At 48.9% G+C, this 25,661-nt stretch overlaps 6 protein-coding genes across 6 annotated transcripts; 4 read left to right on the top strand and 2 right to left on the bottom strand.

The window, feature by feature from the left end:
* The first annotated feature begins 890 nt into the window (after positions 1-890).
* Positions 891-3,025, top strand: GGS22DRAFT_176267 (glucosidase 2 subunit beta). Its single transcript, XM_047963386.1, has 3 exons — positions 891-1,117; positions 1,241-2,182; positions 2,241-3,025. Exons 1-3 carry the CDS (start codon positions 1,024-1,026, stop codon positions 2,882-2,884), a joined length of 1,680 nt encoding a protein of 559 aa, XP_047813862.1. The 5' UTR covers positions 891-1,023; the 3' UTR covers positions 2,885-3,025.
* GGS22DRAFT_176266 (DUF602-domain-containing protein) lies at positions 2,998-4,177 on the bottom strand. Its single transcript, XM_047963385.1, has one exon. It carries the CDS (start codon positions 3,939-3,941, stop codon positions 3,090-3,092), a length of 852 nt encoding a protein of 283 aa, XP_047813861.1. The 5' UTR covers positions 3,942-4,177; the 3' UTR covers positions 2,998-3,089.
* A 414-nt stretch (positions 4,178-4,591) lies between these two features.
* On the top strand, positions 4,592-13,302 carry GGS22DRAFT_176264 (FAT-domain-containing protein). Its single transcript, XM_047963384.1, has 6 exons — positions 4,592-4,963; positions 5,024-5,091; positions 5,195-6,526; positions 6,687-7,576; positions 7,829-12,316; positions 12,378-13,302. Exons 1-6 carry the CDS (start codon positions 4,899-4,901, stop codon positions 12,843-12,845), a joined length of 7,311 nt encoding a protein of 2,436 aa, XP_047813860.1. The 5' UTR covers positions 4,592-4,898; the 3' UTR covers positions 12,846-13,302.
* Positions 13,303-15,532: 2,230 nt separating this feature from the next.
* GGS22DRAFT_193719 (uncharacterized protein) lies at positions 15,533-18,780 on the top strand (the record flags this gene model as incomplete). Its single annotated transcript, XM_047965414.1, has 2 exons — positions 15,533-17,063; positions 17,156-18,780. 2 exons carry the CDS (start codon positions 15,533-15,535, stop codon positions 18,778-18,780), a joined length of 3,156 nt encoding a protein of 1,051 aa, XP_047813859.1.
* Positions 18,781-19,949: 1,169 nt separating this feature from the next.
* GGS22DRAFT_182656 (Pex24p-domain-containing protein) lies at positions 19,950-22,370 on the top strand (the record flags this gene model as incomplete). Its single annotated transcript, XM_047963994.1, has 3 exons — positions 19,950-19,961; positions 20,427-21,800; positions 21,867-22,370. The coding sequence occupies 3 exons, from the start codon at positions 19,950-19,952 to the stop codon at positions 22,368-22,370; spliced, it is 1,890 nt and encodes a 629-aa protein (XP_047813858.1).
* A 158-nt stretch (positions 22,371-22,528) lies between these two features.
* Positions 22,529-25,315, bottom strand: GGS22DRAFT_176255 (general substrate transporter). The gene is made up of 9 exons (XM_047963383.1): positions 24,928-25,315; positions 24,677-24,792; positions 24,342-24,549; positions 24,186-24,269; positions 23,988-24,116; positions 23,459-23,891; positions 23,218-23,355; positions 22,998-23,156; positions 22,529-22,927 (listed from the first exon to the last, which is right to left on the bottom strand). The coding sequence occupies exons 1-9, from the start codon at positions 25,068-25,070 to the stop codon at positions 22,775-22,777; spliced, it is 1,563 nt and encodes a 520-aa protein (XP_047813857.1). The 5' UTR covers positions 25,071-25,315; the 3' UTR covers positions 22,529-22,774.
* Between the last annotated feature and the right edge of the window lie 346 nt (positions 25,316-25,661).

The following is a 25,661-nucleotide window of genomic DNA, read 5'->3' as shown; positions in this document are numbered from 1 at the left end:
AAATTTTGCGAGTTACTATTTAACCTACGTGATTCTTAACTCTGATATTTATCAGCTTTCTAAATACGAACATACCAGATCTTAAAGCTCACTTACAACGTTGATCCTTCATTAGGGGCCGTAATTTTAACAATATGATTGACCATGGTGTACAACCTGCCACCGAAGGCTTTCATAAGTCTGGGGAATTTGTGGAAACTCATAGGACCGTGTGTGTAAGGTACCACGCTGGAAGATATACAGAGCGATTTTATCGAGTCAATAGGTGGCATCAGAAGGGCCTTAGAATGCCTATATATGTCTGGTATGAGATTAAGAATTGAGTTAAGTGTCTTAATGTAGATACCTACCTACCTCTCACTTAGGCAATTTTCTTTCGCGGGTTTTCGTCTTTACTGGAGCTAGAAATTTTTAGCAAGCATTATACCTATGTAGGTACCTATGTAGGTACATATGTAGGTAGTAAAACCCCTAGGTAAGTACCTAAGGTACTAGGTAGTTCGTTTCTCTCCCCGCGGCGCCTGTTACTAGAAAGGTACCCACTTAATATGATTATTCGTTCTACCTTTAAGAAACAGCATTGAGAAACCCAGATAGGTAGGTACCTAGGTAAGTATGTGCACTATTTATATATTCTACGATTTACTATTTATAATAGTCCTCCTATAAAATATGGTCTCTTCAAGTTTGAGTCTTAAGCAATTCGATGTTAAAGTACAGCCCTGGAGAGTAGGTATGATTTCATTGATGTCAATAACCTGGAAGGTAAGGGCCTCCAGGGCATGTCCAGGCTGCCAGGGCATGAGCTTGCCAAGCTTGTTAGCTTTCGGTTAGCGGGGTCCGAGATTCTGGAGATTATGGAGATGCTTTCGTGTTAACTTTCTAGATTGATGCATTTATAATTTCTACTTATGCTATTTTTCACATTACGTAGAATGTCATAAGCTCCTCGACGCCCGCAATTTCCGATTGAATTCCATGTTATATCCATGATCATCTCTTCCCTTCTTCTACCTGGATAAAATGCGCCATTCTCAGGCTCTGGTGCTTTTGGGCATCATAAGTCGCCACGGGACATCTGCAGCTGGTTCTCTACCTCGTGGCATCGGTCCTGAATGTTAGTTTCTTCTGCTTTTACCATTCATCCTCCACAATCTACTCTCAATCTATTCTCAATCGTAGCTTCTTTGTGGACACTCCTTTTGGTGCATACCGGTACTAATCAATTGGTTTCGTATAGTCGTCAAATTCTACGAAATTGAGGGCACGTTTACCTGTATTGGTCATCTATCCATTACCATTCCTGCATCTCGGGTCAACGACAACTCGTGTGACTGTCCTGACGGTACCGACGAGCCTGGTACTGCGGCTTGCGCTTTGTTAGACCGCCTATCCCCAGAGCAACCTCTGCCCGGTTCCTTATCTGGCACTACGAACACCACAAATGCTCTTCCCGGTTTTTGGTGTGCCAATAAGGGCCACGTTGGCTCATATGTACCTTTTATGTATGTAAACGACGGCGTCTGCGACTATGACCTTTGCTGCGACGGCAGTGAGGAGTATGGGAATGTAGGCGGTGTCAAGTGCGAGAATAGGTGTGCGGAGATCGGTAACGAATGGAGGCGGGTTGAACAGGAGCGGAAAGACAATCTTGAGCGAGCAAACAAACGCCGAAGAACCATGGTGAAGGAATCTAAGGAACTTCGTCGCCGTGTCGAGGCAAAGATTGCGAGCCTCGCCGACGAGATTCGGGAGCTCGAAGTTAAGCGGGATGAATTGAAAGCGAAGCTCGATGACGTCGAACGCCAGGAACGATTTAAGGTAGTCAAGAGCGAGGGGCCAGGCAAGCTCGGAGTGCTTGCGGGTCTGGCTAGGACGAGAGTTGACGAATTGCGGAATATCCTGAGTAAAGTCGTGGACGAGCGCCATCAGCTCAAAACTAAAGTCGAGGAGCTAGAAGGCATTCTGGCCGCGTTTAAAGAAGAATACAACCCCAACTTCAACGACGAAGGTGTCAAGAAGGCTCTTAGAGGCTGGGAAGATTATGCTGCCAAGAAGGCGGGAGAAGCCGAAGAACAACTCGGGGAGGCGGATATTCTTGACGTCATGAAGGAGGATGGTGAAGAGTCTGGCATCAACTGGAAAGAGTTTGAAGAAGATGAGGCCTCAGACACGGATATTCGTACGTCTCCAAGAATGTCTAGGTTCTCGTAGGTGTGCGTAGGGCTAACTTAATACAGTGTACAGTTTCGAAGCGTATCTCCCTGGCCCTCTCCGCGAGTTCCTGCACTCTAGGATCAATCTTCTTCGAATTTGGCTGATCGAGAATGGCGTCTTGGCCGACTCGGCTTCCGAGAAGAGCGAGTCGCGTCTGGTTAAGGCAGCGCGGGAAGCCCATGACTCCGTTGCCAATGATGTTAATTCTAAGAGGCGGACCCAAGAGGAGCAGCAGCGTGATCTAGAGAAGGATTACGGTCAGGATGACATCTTCCGGTATCTCAAAGGAAAGTGCGTCACGACCGAAGCCGGCGAGTACGAGTATGAGTTGTGTTGGTTGGATAAGACGAGCCAGAAGAGTAAGAAAGGGGGTGGAAAGACTACCATGGGTAACTTTGACCGCTTCGACGTCGACGAGGCCGACGAGGAGGAGCGCCACGATGGCAAGGGACTCGGACGAGGGAAGCGCGTCGTGCTAAGATATGAAAACGGGCAGGGCTGCTGGAATGGCCCAAATCGGAAGACGGACGTATGGCTTGCCTGTGCCGAGACAGAGGAGCTGTGGCGGGTTAGCGAACTCGAAAAGTGCGTTTACAAGATGGAAGTAGGCACACCCGCAGTCTGCGAGGAATTCGTCGAGCCCGGACATGCCAAGGACGAGCTATGAAGATAGACTGATAGAGAGGTTGGTAATACAGGTGTAGAATCACGCTATTTATGAGATATGTTATGATGACTCCTGAATATTTCATCCCGTCGGTTCCTAATAATTATCGAAAGGGGTAGTAGTATCTATTAAAATTGTTGGTATCATTCGTTAGGTGTTACGTGACGGGGTAAATCGTCCTTGGTTTGCGTCTATTGTAGCCTTATCATCTAGCAACCTCACTTTTCTTATAACCATCTATTACTTTTCTCCGTTTAGACATCTCCTCTTGTTCTGCCAATACCTTTGCCGTGAGGGACGCTGTCATAGGGTTATTTATTCGGCTAGAGATATCCTTCCTGTCTTCTTTGCCTTTCCTCATCTTATTACCGTCCTTCCCCGTTTCTAACTCGCCGCCGGTACCCATCTCTTTTCCCTCGATAGCCTTTCGCTTCTTCTTACTTGCACCCTTTTCTTTCTTGAGATTGTGCGCTAAGCCCAATGTCTTTAGCTCATCGGCCCTCTTAGCCAATCTCTCTAACTCGGCCTCGTCAGTTGATAAGATGGGTATGATGTCCCGCTCCTGAAATGTTGCGCTGCACTCCGGGCATTGCTTTTCGGTGTCAGAAATCTCTTTCATAGCGACCTCGGCGAAGACGTGACCGCATGGCACAATATATACGCTCTTAGTTGCGGCGCCTAATTCCTTCATGCTAACTGGACAGGCGGCGAACTCGCGCGCCTTCTCATCTTTTCTTGTAGTAAAGTGGAGCTTCACAACGTCCTTCAGACTCCTTACTCCAGTGCGTGCGAACTCGGCTTCTTGGGCTTCGTGCATGGCAGTTTCGGAAGAGGAAGGCATCAGACATTGCAGGATTGCTTCGTAGTTGTAGAGTCGCCCCCGCCAGTCGGACACAGCATTAGAAAGGTCCAGAGGCGAATCAGATAGCGGACACGTCGTCCAGGCATGCGTCAGAGATTCGAGAGCTGTTGCTTTCAGCTCAGAGGCGGTAGGTAGTCGAGCGGCCTCGCGCACCAGCTCCCGACGCTTAGGAATAGAGCCGCCGTCATTTCCCATGGCGAAAATACGTAGCGAATGTATGCGCCTGAGGTCGTAATTGGTACAGTCCGGAAAAGATCCTCGGGTGTTGATCGAAATGGATAGATTTAGTTGAGGCACACCTAAAAATATTTCTAGGAGAAAAAGTTGTTAGAATAGGTAGAGCGATTGGTGCGAGAAAAAAAAAGTCCAGAAAGGAAGGAAGGCAGTCGTCGAAAATGCAGTAATTGCTACAGGTACGATGCCTAGGGACATGTAGATTTAGAATTCCATAAGCTCAATTCGCTAGCAACATTGCTTCCAAACATTGAATTTTAATTCCTGCCACCACTACACAATCTTAGCGCTATCGATAAGATAAAAGTTTCCAGGTTCATGGAGGTACAATACCTATACCTAGGTACATAATAAAGTGTAGGTATACCGGTAGGTACAACACGGTTTATGTTGGATAGAGTGCTGGAAAAATAAACTGTGATATCCGCTATTTTTATTTATCGGTGACAAGGGATTTCCCATAATAAGCCGCTTGTCTATCCCTTTTGCAGTAATGCACTAGTCAATTTACGGCTGTTAATTGTTAATTGCCAGGTTACTTACCATTTTAAGCTCCTGTCTCGTCTAGTCATTAATACCTACTACCTATCCTCTTGCCTCGTCTTCCGTCACGAGCTCGGATTATTATCGAACTCACCCCAAAAAAATACAAGTCTTGCATTGTGCGCCTGGACAAACAACATCCTTACCGCCTCTGCTACATAATATCGCGAAGCTTCCCTCCGTTCTACTTTGTTTTCCTTTATAATCCTTACTATTATTTTCCCGGAGTTCGGCGACCCCTCTATTCCTCGCAGTCTGATGTCGCGGTGTCGTCAAGTCTACTCTTAATGAATTTGTTTGCGGTCGGCTCCTGAAGCTGTCTTCGACGCGGCTGAGGGATAGTAAGGCCGACGCTGCATCCCCTCGCTGTCCGCTATGGCGCAGCAGCAGCAGCTGGCCCTTGAGGCCCTTGATGCCATCACGAGAGATTTGAAATCGAGGTGCGAGCATTTTCCCTCGGCCGAGCGCTGGCCTCTGACTAACTATTACCGTTTAAACAGGGCAGGAGACGAAGTTCGAAAGCGAGCAGCTGTCCAGCTGAGGGAGCTAGTAACCGTTTGTTATAGAGGTGTGTGCGATACTCTTTGATGTGTCTGATGTGTCTAGATGACGTGACACCGTCTCTTCTATCTCGCTGTCCCCTAAACATGCAGCTGATCACGCACCTACAGATTTCCAGCCAGAACAATTTCACGTATTCTACAATTCCGTCAACAACAAAATCACTACGCTGATGCTCCATGGCAATGATTCTTCCGAACGCCTAGGTGGCGTCTATGCCCTTGATGCCCTTGTCGATTTCGATGGCGTGGACGTTACCGCTAAATATACCCGGTTTACCGCAAATCTGAAGACGATCCTGAGAGGAAAGGATATTGTTCCTATGCAACCCGCTGCCATCGCCCTCGGCAAATTGTGTCTTCCCGGAGGATCTCTGATATCAGAGTTGGTCGAATCCGAGGTCAAGACCGCTCTCGAGTGGCTTCAATCAGATAGAGTGGAGGAGAAGAGATATAGCGCCGTCCTGGTCCTCCGCGAGCTCGCCCGGAGCGCGCCTACTCTGATGTACGCCTACGTCGGCCTCGTTTTCGACCTCATATGGGTTGGTCTTCGCGACCCGCGCCAGCTTATCCGCGCGACCTCCGCGGAGACTGTCAGTGCCTGTTTCGAGATCATCCGCAAGCGAGACCAGGAGATGAAGCAGGCGTGGATGACCAAGATGTATAATGAGACCCAGGCCGGTCTCAAGACGAACACCGTCGAGTACGTCCACGCGTCATTGCTGGTGCTCAAGGAGCTTCTCGAGCAAGGTGGCATGTACATGCAGGACCACTATCAGAATGCATGCGAGATAGTCTTCACCCACAAGGATCATCGTGACATGACGGTTCGCAAGACGGTCGTTCTGCTAATCCCCAACCTAGCCAATTATTCCCCGTCCGACTTCGCGCACGCCTATCTTCACAAGTTCATGGTCTATCTCTCCGGTATGCTCAAGAAGGACAAGGAACGCAACGATGCTTTCTTCGCTATTGGAAACATCGCCAACGCCGTCAAGAGCGCTATCGCGCCATACCTCGACGGCGTTCTTATCTATGTCCGAGAGGGACTCAGCATCCAGTCTCGAAAGCGAGGCTCTGTCGACCCGGTCTTCGATTGCATCAGCAGACTTGCGGTCGCGGTTGGCCAGACGCTCAGCAAATACATGGAGGCCTTACTGGATCCCATCTTTGCGTGCGAGCTTACCCCCAAGCTAACACAGGCCTTGGTCGATATGGCCTTCTACATACCGCCGGTGAAGGCTACGATACAGGAGAGGCTTCTAGACATGCTTAGCAAGGTCCTTTGTGGAGAGCCCTTCAAGCCCCTTGGAGCTCCCACCCCGAACACGCTCTCGGCCGTCCCCATCATACCGAGAGATGCCAAAGACCCGCAGGCCTATGAGCACCGTAAAGCCGAGGTGAAGCTAGCGTTGAGGACGCTAGGGAGCTTCGACTTCTCAGGTAAGTTCCCGATACCAAGTGATTCGTCCCCCCGCCCCCTTATCTCCCCTTTCCTTCCTCCCGCCTCCCGTCTTTTAACCAGGCTCGCTATCCATCTCCTACCGGCCTACCTCAGGTCGGGCATGGCGCTAAAAATTACGAATGCTGACATTAGGTGGAGGCCACATACTGAATGAATTCGTCCGTGACGTTGCTATCAAGTACGTAGAAGACGATGACCCTGAGATCCGCGAGGCGGCCGCCCTTACGTGCTGCCAACTGTACGTGCGAGATCCAATCGTAAATCAGACTAGTTACCACGCGTTGCAGGTCGTCGGCGACGTTATCGAGAAATTGCTAACCGTAGGCGTATCCGACCCGGAACCAACCATACGACGGACAGTCCTCGCGGCTCTCGACGAGCGTTTCGACCCTCACCTCGCCAAGGCGGAGAACATCCGGACCCTCTTCTTTGCGCTCAACGACGAAGTGTTCGATATAAGGGAAGTATCGATTTCTATCATAGGTCGACTGGCTCTGTACAACCCAGCCTACGTCATTCCCTCGCTTCGGAAGACTTTGATACAGATGCTTACTGAGCTCGAGTTCTCGGATGCCCCGCGCAACAAGGAGGAAAGCGCCAGGCTCCTCAGCCACCTCGTTCAGAACGCCGGGCTTTTGGTCAAGCCATACGTCGAACCTATGATTTCGGTACTTCTGCCGAAGGCCGACGACGCCAATCACGCTGTCGCAGCCACCATCCTCAAGGCAATCGGCGAGCTCGCGACAGTCGGGGGGGAAGACATGCTCCCGTACAAGGATAAACTCATGCCGATCATCATCAAGGCGTTGAAGGACCACGCCTCTGACGTCAAGCGCGAGGCTGCCTTGCATACCCTAGGCCAGCTTGCCAGCAACTCCGGATACGTCATAGACCCCTATCTCGAATACCCCGAACTCCTCGACCTCCTCCAACACATTATCCGCGTCGAGCCCCAGCGCGGGGCCTTGCGGCATGAGACGATTAAGCTGATGGGAATATTAGGAGCGCTAGATCCCTACAGGCATCAGGTACAGAATCCCCTACAGGATCCCCATCACGAAGACGCGTGGCAGCGTGCATACGGATGGGGGAACCCCACGGATGAGGATGGAAGTCCCCTCAGCTCGGACGAAGATTTCGACCCAGAACGCGTCATAGATATGAGGGTTCTCATGAAACCGCTCGCGAGACCTTCCTATAAGCCTCTGAAGAAATCCCAGAAAAAAAATCTAAAGAAATCCCGATCGCCAGAAGAGAACGCTAACAAAGATGACACACAGCAAGTCGAGGAGCGCGCCCCTGACGCCAAGCGCCGCGTCGAAACCAATCGAATGACCGACATATCGCTAATGATGACAGGTCTTACTCCCTCTAACAAAGAGTATTACCCCACCGTCGTGATTAACGCCCTCCTTAATATACTCAAGGACCATTCCCTCGCGGCACACCATGCCGCAGTGATCGAGGCCATCATGAACATATTCCGCACGTTAGGACTAGAGTGTGTCTCATTCCTCGATCGCATCATTCCTGCGTTCCTAGACGTGATTAAGGATTGCCCCGCGAGTCGCCTCGAATCCTATTTCAACCAGCTGGCTACACTGGTGAGCATCGTCCGCCAGCACATTAGGAACTATCTGCCGCAGATCATAGAGTCGCTCCCCCCGTACTGGGAAATGGCACCATCTCTCCAGGCTACGATATTGTCCTTAATCGAAGCCATTTCGAGGTCACTAGAAGGAGAATTCAAGATCTACTTGGCGAGTCTGCTGCCCGCCATGCTCGGTGTCTTGGAGAAGGATGCGACTACTAAGCGGATCCCTTCCGAGAAAGTGCTCCACGCCTTTCTAGTCTTCGGTTCTAGCAGCGAGGAATATATGCATCTCATCATTCCCGTGATCGTGCGCACGTTCGAGAAGCAGGGCCAGCCGACGTTCTTGCGGAAGTCAGCTATCGAGACTGTCGGCAAGATCTCTCGCCAGGTCAACCTCAATGACTATGCCGCCAAGATCATCCACCCCCTGACCAGGATCCTCGCTAGCGGGGATTCGTCCTTGCGGATGGCGGCGCTGGATACCCTGTGCGCCCTGATTCAGCAGCTTGGTAGGGATTATTTACACTTCATGGGCACCGTCACCAAGGTTCTCCAGGCTGGCCAGATCCAACATCAGAATTATGAGCTTTTGGTTAGCAAGCTACAGAAGGGTGAGGCTCTGCCGCAAGACCTCAGTTCTGAGACGCGGTTCGTCGACCAGCTAGACGAGCCGTCGTTTACCGACCTCGGCAACAAGAAACTTGAGATGAACGCCATTCATCTAAAAGCCGCTTGGGATACCAAGGGCAAGTCCACGAAAGAGGACTGGGTGGAATGGCTCCGGCGGTTCAGCACCACCCTCTTGACCGAGTCGCCCAACCACGCTCTTCGCGCGTGCGCTATCCTCGGTAGCGTGCATCTGCCCCTGGCCCGCGAGCTGTTCAACTCCGCTTTTGTCTCGTGCTGGAGCGAGCTCTACGAACAGTTCCAAGATGAGCTCATCCAGAACATCGAAAATGCCATCCGCTCTGAGAACGTGCCGCCGGACTTGCTCGGACTGCTTCTCAACCTCGCCGAATTTATGGAACACGACGATAAGGCCTTACCAATCGATATTAGGGTCCTCGGTAGGGAGGCCGGCCGTTGCCACGCGTACGCGAAAGCTCTTCATTATAAGGAGTTAGAGTTCCTACAGGACCAGAGCGGGCCAGCGGTCGAAGCCTTGATCGTCATAAACAACCAGCTCCAGCAGTACGATGCCGCCATCGGCATTCTCCGCAAGGCGCAGCTTTACAAGGACGGCATCCAGCTCCGAGAGACGTGGTTCGAGAAATTAGAACGGTGGGAAGAGGCGTTAGCGTTCTACAATAAGAGAGAATCGGAGATGCCGCGAGACCAAGCGATCCCCTTGGATATTGTAATGGGCAAGATGCGTTGCTTGCACGCCCTTGGCGAGTGGGATGCCCTAGCGAATCTGACGAGCAATACTTGGTCCAATTCGGCGCCCGAGATCCAGCGGCGGATCGCGCCGCTCGCAACCGCCGCCGCCTGGGGTCTGGGCAAGTGGGATTTTATGGATAACTATTTGCAGTCCATGAAGCGGCTCTCTCCGGACCGTTCGTTCTTCGGCGCGATACTAGCGCTCCATCGTAACCAGTTCGCAGAAGCTGCCAGATTTATCCAGCTGACGCGGGAAGGCCTCGACACAGAGCTCAGCGCCCTTGTGAGCGAGTCCTACAATCGCGCATACCAGGTTATTGTCCGGGTGCAGATGCTAGCGGAGCTCGAGGAGATCATCGTTTACAAGCAAGCAAAGGACCCGAAGAAGGCCACGATGCGCCGCACGTGGGAGAGTCGTCTAAAGGGATGCCAGAGGAACGTCGAAGTCTGGCAGCGTATGCTAAGGCTACGCGGCCTAGTCATCACGCCGGCGGAAAATATGCATATGTGGATCAAGTTCGCGAATTTGTGTCGGAAGTCGGGTAGGATGGGCCTCGCCGAGAAGTCGCTGAAGCAGCTCATCGGTACCGATCACTCCCTCGACACGATAATCCCGTACTGGAGCGAGAACGGCCAACCCCAACAAGGTCCGGCGACGAGGATCCCGCCCCAAGTAGTATACGCAGTCCTCAAATTTTACTGGGAATACGGGCAACAGCCTAACCTACGCCAGACCGGTCACCCCGAGAAGACGCTGTTCTGCCTCCGAAAGTTCACCGCCGACTCCGCACAGGCGCTCGAAATGGCGCGGGCCTCAATCCAGACTGCGTCTAACGGACCGGACCCGATCGGCGACTACGGCTTCCACAACGCGATGGATCCGGGTGTCCCTAGTTCTAGGACCCAGAAGCTGATCCAAGACCAGACTGTGCTTCTTGCGAAATGTTTCCTCAAACAGGGAGAGTGGCAGGTGTCTTTGAACAAGCACAATTGGCAAAACCACAACGTCCAGGACATCCTAACTTCCTACTCGAAAGCCACTCAGTATAACCCTAAATGGTACAAGGCTTGGCACGCGTGGGCCTTGGCGAACTTCGAAATCGTCCAAGCCCTCACTCCCGCAGCTGACAGGAACGCCCCGAGATCGGATCTGTCTGTCATCATAAATCACGTCGTCCCTGCTGTTCAGGGCTTCTTCAAGTCCATTGCGTTGTCGTCGGGAAGCTCCCTCCAAGATACGCTACGCCTCCTCACTCTATGGTTCGCCCACGGTGGCAGCAGCGAAGTCAACGCTGCAGTCACCCAAGGCTTCGGGACCGTCAGCGTCGATACGTGGCTGGAGGTGATCCCTCAGCTCATCGCGCGTATCAATCAGCCTAACACGCGAGTGCGGCAGTCTATCCACAACCTGCTCGCCGACGTCGGGCGTAATCATCCACAGGCCTTGGTTTACCCGCTGACCGTAGCGATGAAGTCGGCTCAGAGCTCTAGGAGGTCAAAGTCGGCCGCGCTAATCATGGATAGCATGCGTGCGCACAGCGCTAAGCTTGTCGAGCAGGCCGACACCGTGAGTCATGAGCTCATCCGGGTCGCCGTGCTATGGCATGAGCTTTGGCACGAAGGACTCGAGGAAGCCTCTCGACTATACTTCGGTGATCATAATATCGAAGGCATGTTCGCCACTCTCGGGCCCTTACATGAGCTGCTCGAACAAGGCCCGGAGACATTGCGTGAGATCAGCTTCGCGCAGACGTTCGGTAGAGATCTCACAGAGGCGCGCGAATGGTGCCGGCAATACGAGACCAGCCACGATGTCAACGACCTTAACCAGGCCTGGGATCTTTACTACCAGGTGTTCCGACGAATAGGAAGACAGCTTCCGCAGATGTCGTCGCTAGAGCTCGCGTATTGCTCCCCGAAATTGCTGGCGGCCAAGGACCTCGACCTAGCCGTGCCCGGGACGTACCGAAGCGGCGCTCCCATCGTCCGCATCATCTCATTCGATACGACCTTCAGTGTGATCAACTCCAAGCAGCGACCCAGGAAATTGAATACGAACGGAAGCGACGGCAACTCGTACGCCTTCCTTCTAAAGGGACACGAAGATATCCGACAGGATGAGCGCGTCATGCAGCTGTTTGGCCTTTGCAATACCCTCCTCGCCAACGACTCCGAGTGCTACAAGCGCCATCTCGGTATCCAGAGATATCCAGCGATACCTCTCAGCCAGAACTCGGGCCTCCTCGGCTGGGTGCCGAATAGCGATACCCTGCACGTGTTAATCCGCGAATACCGCGAGAGTCGCAAGATCCTCCTTAACATAGAGCATCGCATCATGCTGCAGATGGCTCCTGATTATGATAATCTCACGCTCATGCAGAAGGTCGAGGTGTTTGGTTATGCGCTAGACAACACGACCGGCCAAGATTTGTACCGCGTCCTATGGCTGAAGAGCAAGAGCTCCGAGGCTTGGCTCGAGAGGCGTACGAACTACACACGCAGCTTGGGAGTCATGAGCATGGTCGGTTATATCCTCGGCCTAGGCGACAGGCATCCCAGCAACCTGATGCTTGACCGCATCACTGGCAAGATTATCCACATCGACTTCGGTGACTGCTTCGAGGTTGCCATGAAGCGAGACAAGTATCCAGAGAGGGTTCCGTTCCGTCTCACCAGGATGCTGACATATGCCATGGAAGTCAGTAACATAGAAGGTAGCTTCCGGATCACGTGCGAGCATGTCATGCGTGTGCTTCGTGAAAACAAAGAAAGCGTGATGGCAGTTCTTGAGGCTGTAAGTTGACCTTGGTGACGCATTTTGAAGGATTATGATTACTAATATGATAATGTTACAGTTTATCCACGATCCTCTCCTTACCTGGCGCCTAACCAATGCCGCATCTCCTGTCGGCCCCAATTTCCGTTCCGAGAGGGAATCTTCTCTTGGTGCAGGTGCTCAGCGGGCTCGCAGACCGAGCATTCTTGACGCAGAGCATCCGCCTTCCGAGTTCCTCGCGGCGCAGCAGGCCGTCGCAGGCGTCGACGCCGCGCATCCCGGCGGCCCACCAGCTTCTCGGGCCAGGGCGCGCACCAATTCGAGTCTAGTGAACGGCACGGGTCAGATCTTAGACGGCGAAATGGCCGAGATCCAGAACGCGCGTGCCGTGGAGGTGCTAGACCGCGTAAACCAGAAGCTGACTGGCCGCGACTTCAAGCCGACCGACGAACTCGATGTCGTGACGCAAGTTAATAAGTTAATCATGGAAGCTACGAAGTTAGAGAACTTATGCCAGCATTATATTGGTTGGTGCTCGTTTTGGTGAAGGCAATGCACCAGCTCGGGCTAGATATGGTGGGTGGATAGTTCTATAAATTCGTGGATGGGTGGTTATTACGGAGTTCGCGTGTTTAGATCGGATGGCAAGGTAAGGAACGATAAGGCGTCATAGTACGTACATATTGGATTCGCGTTTGCGGTTATATCAAGATGATTTGCGCTGTAATGTCATGAGTGCATTACTCTTCGTTAGGATCAATGAGTTAATCATTAAATCGAGCTTCTCTTGGTTTAAAAGTATTCCCCCCGGGTTCGTAAAGTCTAGCCTAATCAAAACTAAACTCAGAAAATTCGTATCATTTCACGAGTGGCGTTTCAAATCCTGTTGTCGGCACTTAACCAACTGTCCGATCACAGGTCTCCCTCTTTGTAACCCTGATATACGTCGTGGAATGTGGTACTGAGACATTAGAAACAAGGCCGGTCTCAGAAGGGTTAGCCAGCGCTGACGCTGACTACCTAGCTAGGTACCTAGGTAGGTAGAGTAGCTCTACCTCTTTGCAGGTATTCTAGAGGTCATATACGCCACCGTGCGTCCGATGCGTATATACCTGGTACTATCTGGATAAATATAACGTCCCTTGGGCGTAAACATGCTCGTCGTCATCACGGGTAGCGTTGTCATTCAAACATGAGATTGTTAGCGTACTGACCTAGTAACCGACCCGATAGTCATATTTACTAGATAGTCGAAATAGACGAATAAGTGTTTTTTAGTCAACTTTCTTTCCGTAGAATAGACGCGAGGCTAATGATTGTATACCTAGGTAGATTAAGAAACTAAGAGAGTGTTGTCAATAATGAATATAACCGATCGGTATCTATCCTGTCACCTACCTACCTACCTTAATTATATCTTACCCTTGAGGGACATAATTACAGTGATTACAAACCCTTTATAATTTACTACTTAGAGACCCATGGACCCCTCTTTATAACTCACCCAGGTACCTGGTACCTGGATGTTACAGTGGCCATAGTGCAACATACCTATTTCAGGGCCTCATATATTAATATCAACTCTCTAAAGACTACATTTACATACCTCGCCAATCAGAGTTGTAGGCTTCTGCTAGAATATTTATGTTAGTAACTAATTATATTTATATCCGCCTTCCATCTCGGTTTATATCGTCTTTCTTTAGTAAGCTTTCGGCTAGTACTATTGAGAGGTTGGTAAATAAAGGTCCTTTAATAGGTACGTCAGAGTTTAGTGACAGGTCTTTCAATTGAATATCACTTTTATTGTAACAAGGAGAAACCGACGTTATTGCACGAAAACCCCTAAGCTCCTCCGATTCGATTAGTCCTCGAGGCTATTAGGTAATATCATTTTTGGGGATAGAAGTTTACGAGTATCTCAAACAATTGCTTAGAAGAGATTTGAGTCGTATTGGCCTGGTAGTATTTGGTACCTTTCAATGGTTACATGAAGATTCATACTAGCGAACATAGAACCTGAAGTTCCATCCCGAAACTTGGCTCGGGGGCAAAACAAAAAAGGGATAACACTGTAGGTTATAATGACTGTAGCATCGATTGATAGGTAAGTTTCGTTATAGCAATGCAGTTACCCAGAGGTACCGCAACTCGTAGGGGTTTATAAGCCACCGCAATATCAGGAGGTAGGAGTTGCTAGAAACATACATCTTCAGCTAAATCCAAAGCCATCTATGTAATTCATGATGCACAGGTACCTATCATACTTTATTTTTTTTTAAAAAAAAAACAAGAGAAGCAAAGTCACTAGCTAAATTTTGGCCTCGTTTGTATCTGTCTTCTTTTTAGTTAGCTATGTAATTGCTAATTACCTACCTGGTTTCGAGAAAGACCTTCATTAATATGATGTTGTCGAGTTATGGTACCGAGAACCACAGCTGAACGGAAAACTATTCCGGAATCCCGACATGGCTATCAACCAACCATCCTGCCAGGATTCGGCTGACGTTCAGATTCTAGCATCAATTCTTTGCTACCTAGGTAAATTCTATTTTGCTCGGGATTATATTTAGACGGGTGGTGATATGATCGTTGTTTGGTTGTCGGGTTGGTAATCGCTCTTCGGTTAATTCGTTATTATCTTTGAAAGCTTAATGTCCAATCTACAATCACCTTTTCGTTATTGTAACTGCCTTTTATTATTTACTTCCTTCCGTACAAACGAACCGATTCCCATATCAATAATCACCTAGGTACCTTACGTTTTATAACCCAGGACGTTACTAGACATCACCTGCCCTCTTATATATTCATATTCCTCTAATATCTTCCCGAGTTCAATATCCCATCCCATCGGCAACCAAACCAACTATCTCGTTAGGCACTTAGACATATCCCGTGGTAATTTACCGGGGAGTAGGTAATTCATTTTCCATATTTGCGCTCGATGTATTCCTCTGCATCATTTTCATTTACTGTGGCTTCCGTTTTCATTTTTCCCCTCGTCACTCCCATCCTAGGGTTCGTACCAAATTAATTCACCTTTATCATGTAGATTTATAAACAATATTTTAACCTTCAACCTTTCTTCATATTTCTTTAAAGAACAGCTCCGGGATTTCGTTAATTCTCGGAGAGTCTTGCGTCTAAGCTTCGTGATTCCCGCTACATTCGCTTCTCTTACTGGACAAAGCTTGAATGTCTATAGCTGAGGAATATCTTGTATAATACAAGATGGAACCTTCGGTCGCCACCGAGCTGCACCATATTTGGAGCATGGAGAAGGATCGCATGATAGTCAAGCACAAGTCAGATCTTGCCCTTCAAGATGAGTTGCTCGAGAAGTTAGAACAGGAACTCCACCAGACCCATAACGACAACATCCAGAAGTTGAAGGTCATCGTGCCGTTAACCTCATACAGAGACATCATCTTACCGATGGCCGAAAAGAGCCTGAAGTATGACCGGCAAGAGGTCGAAGCTAGTCACAATAACCGAGTCAGGATTATCGAGGACAAACATGTCAAAGCACTTGCCGAGCATGAAGTGCTCTATCAAGACAAGCTCAAGGCGGCCCTGGTGAATGAGAATCAGTCATCCATGAAGACTAGCCCCTCGTCAATTTCATGGAAGTCAAGCGATGATCAGAGCGACCACGGCTCGCTACTTAAAGATGCAAATGTCATTTTGGACGAATCGAAGGGGCATCAACGACCAACGTTAGGAACCAACTCCGCGTCTCCGAATCCTAAACAGCCGTTCGGGTTGTGCAGGCCCTTGAGCTGGAATATCCAGAACAAGGTAATCCGTGGAGAGCGGCGCCTAATAATGCACGTTCAGTCAAGAAAACGCAGCGCGCCTGCATCTGATGAACTCCACCCTAAACGATTACGTGTTGACACTTCCGTCAACCAAATTTACACTCCCGCACCTACGCCCTCAAGCGAATCTACCAATTCTCCTCCGAAACGAACAATTACCTTCGACGAGGTTTACCAAGGCGGAAATGCGAATCACAAGGATACCATTGTTGAATGGCCGACGGGCAGTCGGCAATGGTATATCTTAAAGTGCGAGCAGCACGGCCTTCGCTTCACAAAGAATTCCGTCCAAGGTGCTGCCAGACACCTAAATGGAAACGGCCACGGTTGTACAGATCGGAATAGGGACCATGCGGTCAGAACTCTCGGTTACCTAGTAACAGATTGCAATGAGGACCTAGCAAAATTGAACAACCGGGTTGCAGAGGAGACTTATGTGAAGGGTCATAAACAGCCTTTTCATCGTCTCAAGAAGCAGCGTACGAGTGGCATAACACATCCAAAGGATTTCCATATTTATTACGGGCGCTGGAAAGACGGTGGCCTTGGTAAAGTGGCCGACCAAATCTACCCGGTCATGATTCTAGGGTGGGATAGCCAGAATGGAAGTGGCTTGAAGGATGGAGACCTCAACGCTACTGGCCTCCTTAAGAAAAAGGCAAAGCCGCCCAATTGCTATACTTACGATTCTCGTAGGATTACCGGTTGGGCACCGGGATACGAGGATGGTGGCTCTAAAGTCAGGCTCAGGAGATTCCCGGTCATGTTCTTTGACGAGGCGCAGACTGTTGGGTGGTTCCCGGCTCGGGACTTGATGAAGTTCCCGTTGAATTGGCGCGACGTACCCGGCCAACCTGACCACCCTTTCAACGCTGCGCGTCGGTGGATTGCCGAGAGAGAAGGGTACAAGACATGGGAGGACCGTGAAGAGGCGCGAATTGGCGGTAAGTCGTTCGAATCGGCGTTCATGAATGAGTTTTCTCATCTTAACTCTCCTCGATGTCTTGTTTGTATATTTTAATAATATCTCGTACAGAATATGCCCCGTCTACTTCGCCACTTACCCCGGCCAAGTCTGCCAATACAGTCTCTCATACGGAGGATATCCATGATTCGAACAGTTCATATTCCGAGTCGGAGGCGACATCAGTGGATTCGTCAGCAACAGAAAAGATGATGCAAAACTGGCGAGAAAAAGGTGGCGAGATAACCGGTGACGAGGATTATGCTGTTTCCGACTCCGATTCCGATGTCGACGATTCTCTTGACTGCGAAATAGAAGATTGGATCCAGTCCTCGCCATCTGTTGCGAAACCCGAAAACAGCACAAATCGACCTTGGGCGTTCTATGGCCTGAGAGGTGCGGTGAATACTGACAAACCGAAGCCGTCAGTTGTCCTAGCACGTGAAGCACCAGACAGCCCAGCAGCAGCAGCAGCAGCATCAGCAGCCGCGGATATATGTCCAGCACGAAAACTTGCGGAACAGGCATGCCCATCCACCACGAAGTCCCAAGATCCTTACATAGCTCCTATATCCACCATCACTCCACCATCTAAATTTAGTGCCCAAGCAATGCAAGATCCTGATCAGTCGGGTATGCCAAGACAATACTACCGACAACCTTCTGACAATGAGTCAATCCGCAATCATAACTTGGCTGAAATTATCGCCGAGGCTCTCAAGTTTAGGAATGGAGTTCACAATGTCAGCACAGCACCGGAGAATCAAGGATCTATAAGCCAAACCATAGAATATGAATCTCTTGGCACAACAACCTCTGGGTCAATGAAAGATACATTAGTTCCACCGTCGTCGACAAATGCTACCACTTCTCCTCGAGGCCAGATGTGTGAAAAGATGTCTCCGAGACTAACTTCTAAGTTGGCTGCAGAGGTTTCGGAAATGTCATCGTTGACAAACTTATTGGGAAGCAAACTAATACACGATGACAACAATCATAGCAAAGGTAATATTTATGATACTTCGTCTTCTAATCACACGACACTTAACAGCGTCAAATCAACTATTAATGCGGGCGGTTCAAGCATCCGTGCCGAAAACCGAGACACAGGAAACAAACAACCGCTAAATGTGGAAAGGGGGGCAATAAGCCAAATGAAAGAGACGGTACAGTGCAGCCAGGAAGGGGCAAGCGATGCAAAGCAATATGGACAAGACACATTACCCCACGTCGACACGAAATCTTCGTCTATACAGCCATTAGTGGACGTGGAAAACGCCACACCCGCCATGGGGCCTGGGCTTGTTGGTGACGCCGCGATGGTCGGACTGCATTCTGCTGCTGCAGATTTCGAACTCTCGTTCTACAGAAGCTGCGATATGTCGTGGGAGAGGACAAAAGATCAAGGAGATTGCGTCCAACTATTTTATAGCGCAGACCGAAGGACAGTGTCGACTAGACAGGGCCCTGTGTCAATCACGATCGACCCAATGGAAATGATGGGGTTCTCTCGAGAAAAGGATATCATCCCGGATTCCAAAGGGAACACAGTTTTTGTCTTGAGACACGGTAACGGCTCATCATCTCGACTTGTCTTCGATCGAAGTGGAGGAAGCAAGCTGGGAAATGGCAAGCTCCAGGCTCGTGGTTTCATTAAATGGCTACGAACGGTGAAGCCTGATATCGCATTCCTCTGATCATGGGATGAGCATGCGTATCTTGTACGTCGCAGGGCTCGGGATGCGTATGGATATTGGAGGGTGGGGGAAAGATGAAGAAAGGAGACTCATTTGAAGTGATTAGCTTTTCAGGTGACGGCAGGTTAATCGGCCATCGATATTCATCAAATCAAATGTAAAAAGCATGGAAATCAGGATTATCAAGTTCTTTTCTTGACAATGCTGTGCGATGAGTTTACGTTACATTATAACAGTCAATTAAGACCTAATCCATAAAAATAAAATAAAAATAAAGAATAGAGAGATTGATACACCTCTGTCTTTGCACTATGATAGTCGATACATGATGCACGTATATCTGGTGTCTAGTATGATATAACAATCTTAAATACCGGTACTTAGACGAATAAGAACAACGTTAGAAGCATTGGAGAAATCAAAATACCTATCTATACCTGGCAGTACGATTCCGACACATGTCACTATCCCGATACTAGGTACTACCTACCTATAGACCTAGGTACATTACTAACCAGTGCATGTGAAAGCAGATCCGTGTCAGTACCGAGGGGAGAATTTAGCGTTGCTCCCCGCATTAGGATCGAAGCGTCGAGTAAGGCAGATGGAACTAGTTTGAAAAGAGTAATAAAGCTATGCATAATAGGGAAGTGATACCTACCTAGGTAAGAGCAACTGGTAGTCTTGTCATATACATACTAGAAGTACATACCTAAGGATTGGAAGCCTCGAACTTGACAGCTTGAGAATGTATTTGCTCAGAGTTTTTTGATTATTCTAAATGGACAAATATAAATATCTTCTCTTATCTTTTATTTTTCTATTTATCCAAGCAAAATACCCGTGCTATGATAGATGCCTACACCTTTGATTCGATGGCAGGCATATATTTCTTATGTACACCCATAGTATGTATGTACGATATTTAGTAAATTGTTTAGTTACGCGTACCTACTACGATACATACATCATCGTCGAATGACGTCGTGTTCGGGGGACGAAAAGCCAGAAGCAAGAGCAAGAGTAGGAGCAGGAGCTACCCGTAGACTCGGATTCGTTCGGCATATTCAATTATTCGATCATTCAAAAAAAGGAAAAGAACAGAAGAAGAAAAAACGTTGGTTCGCATCGTGCGCAGTGACATCTTTTCTTAAATTGAATGGCCCTTGATGGCTGCTCTGGTAAGTTACCTCTTATTTATTACCTTGTCACTCTTATTTAATGTTTCTGCCTAATAAATATTAAATCCATACACTCATTCATACATTCATACATTCATACGCATACTACATAAGGCACATCTTGCATATTCCTCCACCGTCCTCCTAAGTTTAATGAAGGCGTCATTAGATCGGTGGATGAACAAACTGAAGGCTGCATACTTGTTCCTCGACATCCTTAACCTTAACCCTCCAAAAAGCTTCAAATCTTCCCTTCATTTCAGCTTTCTTCCAATTCCATCCATACCTTCACCTTTTTAAAAAAAAAAATCAATAAAAAAGCAGATAATCATCTAGACAATTCCTAACCAGACTAATATAAACATGGTTACGCATTGAAATTGAAAGATTGGCCATCTAACCCTATTATCTGTTTCTGTCTTCGTTTCTGCTTATGCTCTTCTTCTTCCTTCTCACGCGCTTTAGGACACGCCTTGGATGACACACATGTCGACTCCGAAATCTACTTCCCGCGGCGACGTCGACGGCTACGGCTCTGCTACCCCTTCCGATCTCCCGCCTACGTACGCTCCTCCTACTTACGCTTCCTTCTCCCCCGCGAACCTTTCCACTGCCGCATCGGCTGCTAAACGAAGATCGACTATCCTCGTCCACCAGAAGTCCCCGTTGCTGCTTGCTACACCTCCCCAGATCACCCGCGCTCTTGCTTACAGCCACCCTTTTCTCTTGCCTCTCAACAAGCTAGTAGGACTGTTGACATGGACTACTGGTGACCCGTGGGAGAGCTTTCTGCTGTTAGTGGTCTTCTGGGCCGCGGTGCAGTATGGAGACGTCATCGTGCGCTTCTTTGGCCCCATCGTGGTCGTGATGGGTATTATAGGAGGCATGTATGGGCGGCGATACAGTCCGCTGTCCAGTAGTGGCTGGGCCGAGCATCCGAGTATGGCCAACAGCAAAGACAAGAAACCGTCCAGCGTATCTGCCACGGGGGGTATCAACGGCCAGCATCAGCGTAATGCGAGCGAGATTACGAGTACGAGGCACCAGAAGACATTGGATGAAATTGTAGATACCGTCAAAGTCTTCACCACCAGATGCAATATCTTACTTGAGCCATTGCTCGAGATGACCGATTTCCTGTCTACCCAGCGGACTGCGACTAGCGCAACTACTAGGCCAGCACTCACTACGCTATTTGTTCGAATACTTGCCATTACCCCTGCTTGGATCGTCTTAACACTTCCGCCCATGAAGATTATAACTACGAAGAGGGTCGTCTTAGCCTTTGGTACCCTACTCCTCACCTGGCACTCGAGAGTCTGCCGAGTATCTCGGACATTATTATGGCGGAGTGCTACGATGCGAAGGCTGGCAAGATTGGTGACGGGATTACAATTCGACGAACCAGCGAAACCGAAGCTCGACGGCGCCAACGGTAATCAGACTAACATCGCCATAGGTTCGAAGACGAACCGACCGAATGAAACCACCAAGGTATCATCATCTGCCCTGACTGCTGCCCTTAAGCGTAGCGGCCGCCCCGGGACTAAGGATTCAGGTGTACGCTTCACTTTCATCATATACGAGAATCAAAGACGCTGGCTGGGCCTGGGGTGGACGAACAGCCTGTTTGCCTACGAACGTGCCGCCTGGACGGACGAGCACAACAACCCTGTTCCTCAGAAAGATGAATTCGAACTGCCGGAGGTCGAGGATGGGCATGCGAGGTGGAGGTGGGTCGAAGAGGGTAGATGGCGAGTTGACGGCGCGCCCGATCTTGACGAGGCCGACTATGATACTGACGCGGGCAAGAATGGATGGATTTTCTACGACAACAAGGTATGTTTTCATTTTCCGCGAGTCCTCTATTGACCGAGGTTCCCAGTCTTTCTTACAATAACGCAGTGGCAGAACGGTCGCCGAGGTAACGATGGGTGGGGTAGATGGACACGACGCCGCAAATGGTATCGTGATGCCGAACTTGTCGAGATTCTAGACAAGGTCGCTTCTCCCCCGCCTCCCGAGCTGCCTGCTCGACCGCGTCCCGCTCCGACGTCCAGTTCGGAAAAAGTTGACATCTCTACCTTCTCTACCTTCTCTGCCTCGAATCCAGAATTATCTACGAATATCGAGCCCGATAAGAATGGGCCATCAAAGGAGGAAGACGACGCAGTTTCGGTTCTTAGCACCTCGTCCAAGTCGGCTAGGCTTAGGATGTCCGGCCCACCATTGCGTCGGCGAACCACAGGTGGCACGCATCGATCTAGGAGAACGAGCGAAGCGGCTAGTCTACGTTCTAACGATGACGAAGGTCGCTTAACGCCGGCACTCGAGTTAGAAATCCAAGGGCACGGTAAAGATCAGGGGCAGTGGGGTATCGGAGATGAGGCTCAAATGGGTCTTGAATGAAATATATCACTGAAAGGGCTGTCGAACCGATCGCCCTATCATGATGATGACGGATAATAGCAAATAGCATTGGGCAGGCGTTCTGGTAGATACCAATGAAATGCCATTTTCGTTTCTTCAAGTCACTTTTGATAGACTAGGACTAAAAAATATCGACTCGACGAAGTGCAGCATCAATCCGTTTGGCGTTCAATTGAAAACCTATCATACGTAGTAAGTCATTCTGCATTATATCCGATGATACTTTGCTACCTCGCTAGCTATTATAACAGCGGTCGAAATATACAAAGACGATCCCACTCTCATCATACGATTCTTATCCGTAGGGTTTATTAATTAGAATGACCGTCATTGATAATATCACCCCGGCCTTTCGTTCTAGAACCCCCTTCGCTTCGATACCATCAGGTCTGTGGTGGACGGCTAACATTCTTAGGTAGTACTGGCTCAGAATGCTCGTCAAGATCTTCCCCAACTCTTCCGATAACTTTATTAAAGAGTAGGTCCATATCCTCCAACGGCCGGCCCTTAGTCTCGGGGTAGAAAAGAATGATGATCTAATCCAGGGGGTTAGAGGACTTACGACTAAGAATACGAGTTGTTGGGGTAGAAGAAAAGAAACCTTACGGGGATGCAGACAAAATTAACCGCCATGAAGAAGAAATAGATATTGGAACCAATTGTATCGATGCCAACAGGCCAAACTTGGGCTACGACAATGGAACCGATAGCTCCGCCCGATGCGGAAAAGTTGAGTCCACGCGCTCGAACAGAAGTCGGAAATATCTGAATGTAACATTCAGTCTTCGTGATTCGAGATTCAGGGCGAGATTTGGATATTACTTACCTCGGAGCCGTATACCCAGGCCGCTGGGCCGAAACCCATACTATACCCAAGAGCGTAAATGAAGATGAACACAATACAAACTACGTCAGCGACTCTGTTTGTGTTGTCCGGATAAATCTGGCCAAGCACACCATTGACCTTGGAGGGTGATATGTATTAGCCAGTCGTATTCCGTATACCGTATACCCTCGAAGAGGAAGGGGAGAGGGAGGAGGATTCGTGAAGGACTAGATATACATACTAACATGCTAAACCCCATCGCAACGCAGCCTGCGGTCAGCGTCACCCTACGGCCAAGATGGTCTATGAGAAACATCTCGATAACCGTCATGCCGATCTTTAATGTAGACTCGATACCACCAGCCAACAAGGTAACCCTCGTAGGTAGACCAAGCTTTGAGAAAAGCGTTGGTAAATAGTATTTCATGGCTGTAGCACCGCACATCTGCGCCATGAATTGGAGCAGGGACGCGCGCCAAAGACGTTCAAATAAACCTCGATCTTTAAATAACGACAGCCAGTTCGCTTCTCCTGGGGCATGATGTAGTTCTACATCCCCTCTAATATGCATCAACTCGGTGTCAATCTCTTGCTCCGTAAAACTACCTTCACGCAGCCAATACAATGATTTATGCGCCGCATCGTGATGACCGTGCTCGATAAGCCAGCGCGGACTGTCCCCGCTTGTTAACCACATTTATGCAAGTAGTTCAACAACCTTCAGTGAATCGTTTATTTGTTCTGAGTTATGTATGAACAGCGGAACTTACGTTTCAGGAAGGAATGGAAGTCCAGCTCCGAATATGAGGCATGGGACTAAAACGACGGCGAGAGAAACGCGCCACGAGACGTATAAGTCGTAGTCTGTGGTGTTCCAAAATGTCACAGCATACCCGACCCTAAGTATCGATTATCTCATTAGCATATTGTCATATCACTAGGCATATAATAAGTTGAGAAATTCTCACCAGAATCCCGCCGCTAGGCCGCCAACGAAACCGACATGGTTCAAAACGACATATTTTCCGCGTTTACCGGCCGGGGCCACCTCACTAAAAAGCGGCTTATCAGCATGAACTCTTTCTCAGCTATTCTTAGGAGAGAGGGGAGAATGAAGGGATAACCTTTGGTATAAGGGAACAGAAGTCGATAGCATGCCTACGCCAATTCCTGATATTATGCGACCAATGATCATCATGGCATACGCCCCAGACCCCGTCGCGCCACACTCAAAAGCATTACCGATGGCGACGGTGAGGATGCCGCCCAAGGCTGCGTATCTTCGCCCAAAGACATCGCTCGCTGGATGGGAAATGAATATGTAGCTCAACCCTGATACGTTTCAGTTTCCCAGGTAGAGGATTCTAGGAGCCTTACGCGGCGAAAATCACTCACTGTCACCTTCTTAGTTTATGTAGCAAGAAGCTGACAGAGGTCCGTTTTGTGACAGCAACATACCAAGTTCCTAGATAATAGATAGCAGTAATTACCCCTTTTCTTGAAGGGGTAAGGTGACCCATAATTTTGACGAACCCAGGATGAACAAGGACGGAAGAGAGAATGCCAACATTATACCTATGGTAGACAATCTTAGCAGTGACTCACAGTTCTCCATTGTATACCTCAATGAAATTGTTTCGGGAGTTGGGTACAGATCGCCAGTTATAGATTAGTGAGGCTGATGAATGTTAAACTGAAGTGATCCCTTACCCCCAAACGAATGAGCCAACTGCAAAAAAGATACATAGTAGATGAAGCCGAATATCTGCTTTCGTTACGAACGACATAGTAGTTAGATAATGATCATGTATACAAGAATTATTACCTATGTAGGTACAACACAAAGAGACCATGCAACAGGAAAACTCAAAAGAGTCTTATAACGCTATCTACAGACCAAAGTCAGGCTTGCGATGAATGGAGGTGAGAGGAGAGAGAATAGATATCTTTTTGACGGTATAGAGAAGCCGAATACTAATAACTTATTCATACCACGACAAAGCAGAGTAAAACAGAATGCTTCACACCATCTCAGGAACCCCAATTCGGCTCATAGTCTGATACTTCCCCCTAGCACGTTAACCTCCTATCTTATAACATGGACGATTATAAGATAGAAACATAACCAATCCTTGCCCCGAGAAGTAAGTCCCGCATCGAAAAAGTGCCCGCATGTCACCCCTACATAAGCTGGCCATCCAGGCTAGGAATCCATCGATTTGTCTTAGCTAGGTGCCTTGATGGCATGATATTGCTACGGGAGGAGAACCCCCCGCCATTTCCCCGATTTACTGATGTTCGAAGCTGCAAGCCAAGACTGCTTTTTTGGTACGACCTAGAGTGGACCATAAACATTACATGCGGAGGTACAATATACTAAGAGCATCGAGTATCATTGGACGCGGATAAATTAGACTTGGTGTATCACCTGAATTGCCGTTATC

The sequence above is a fragment of the Annulohypoxylon maeteangense genome, assembly GCF_022496945.1.
Source record: "Annulohypoxylon maeteangense strain CBS 123835 unplaced genomic scaffold GGS22scaffold_33, whole genome shotgun sequence".
Classification (NCBI taxonomy): domain Eukaryota; kingdom Fungi; phylum Ascomycota; class Sordariomycetes; order Xylariales; family Hypoxylaceae; genus Annulohypoxylon; species Annulohypoxylon maeteangense.
Note: the sequence above shows the minus strand (reverse complement) of the source record. Positions and strands in the feature narration are given on the sequence as shown.

What these genes read in the sequence shown, in the direction of transcription:
- GGS22DRAFT_176266 (XM_047963385.1), bottom strand. Translation starts at nt 3,941, where the DNA reads ATGGGAAATGACGGCGGCTCTATTCCTAAGCGTCGGGAGCTGGTGCGC.
- GGS22DRAFT_176264 (XM_047963384.1), top strand. Translation starts at nt 4,899, where the DNA reads ATGGCGCAGCAGCAGCAGCTGGCCCTTGAGGCCCTTGATGCCATCACG. An exon ending in TAGATCCCTACAGGCATCAG is followed by an intron (nt 7,577 to 7,828) that starts GTACAGAATCCC and finishes GATGACACACAG; the next exon opens with CAAGTCGAGGAGCGCGCCCC. An exon ending in TGATGGCAGTTCTTGAGGCT is followed by an intron (nt 12,317 to 12,377) that starts GTAAGTTGACCT and finishes ATAATGTTACAG; the next exon opens with TTTATCCACGATCCTCTCCT.
- GGS22DRAFT_176255 (XM_047963383.1), bottom strand. Translation starts at nt 25,070, where the DNA reads ATGGTCTCTTTGTGTTGTACCTACATAGGTAATAATTCTTGTATACAT. An exon ending in TATCTATTATCTAGGAACTT is followed by an intron (nt 24,550 to 24,676) that starts GGTATGTTGCTG and finishes GAAACGTATCAG; the next exon opens with GGTTGAGCTACATATTCATT. An exon ending in CTTCCATTCCTTCCTGAAAC is followed by an intron (nt 23,892 to 23,987) that starts GTAAGTTCCGCT and finishes AAGCGGGGACAG; the next exon opens with TCCGCGCTGGCTTATCGAGC.
- GGS22DRAFT_176267 (XM_047963386.1), top strand. Translation starts at nt 1,024, where the DNA reads ATGCGCCATTCTCAGGCTCTGGTGCTTTTGGGCATCATAAGTCGCCAC. An exon ending in TCGTGGCATCGGTCCTGAAT is followed by an intron (nt 1,118 to 1,240) that starts GTTAGTTTCTTC and finishes GGTTTCGTATAG; the next exon opens with TCGTCAAATTCTACGAAATT. An exon ending in GGCCTCAGACACGGATATTC is followed by an intron (nt 2,183 to 2,240) that starts GTACGTCTCCAA and finishes AACTTAATACAG; the next exon opens with TGTACAGTTTCGAAGCGTAT.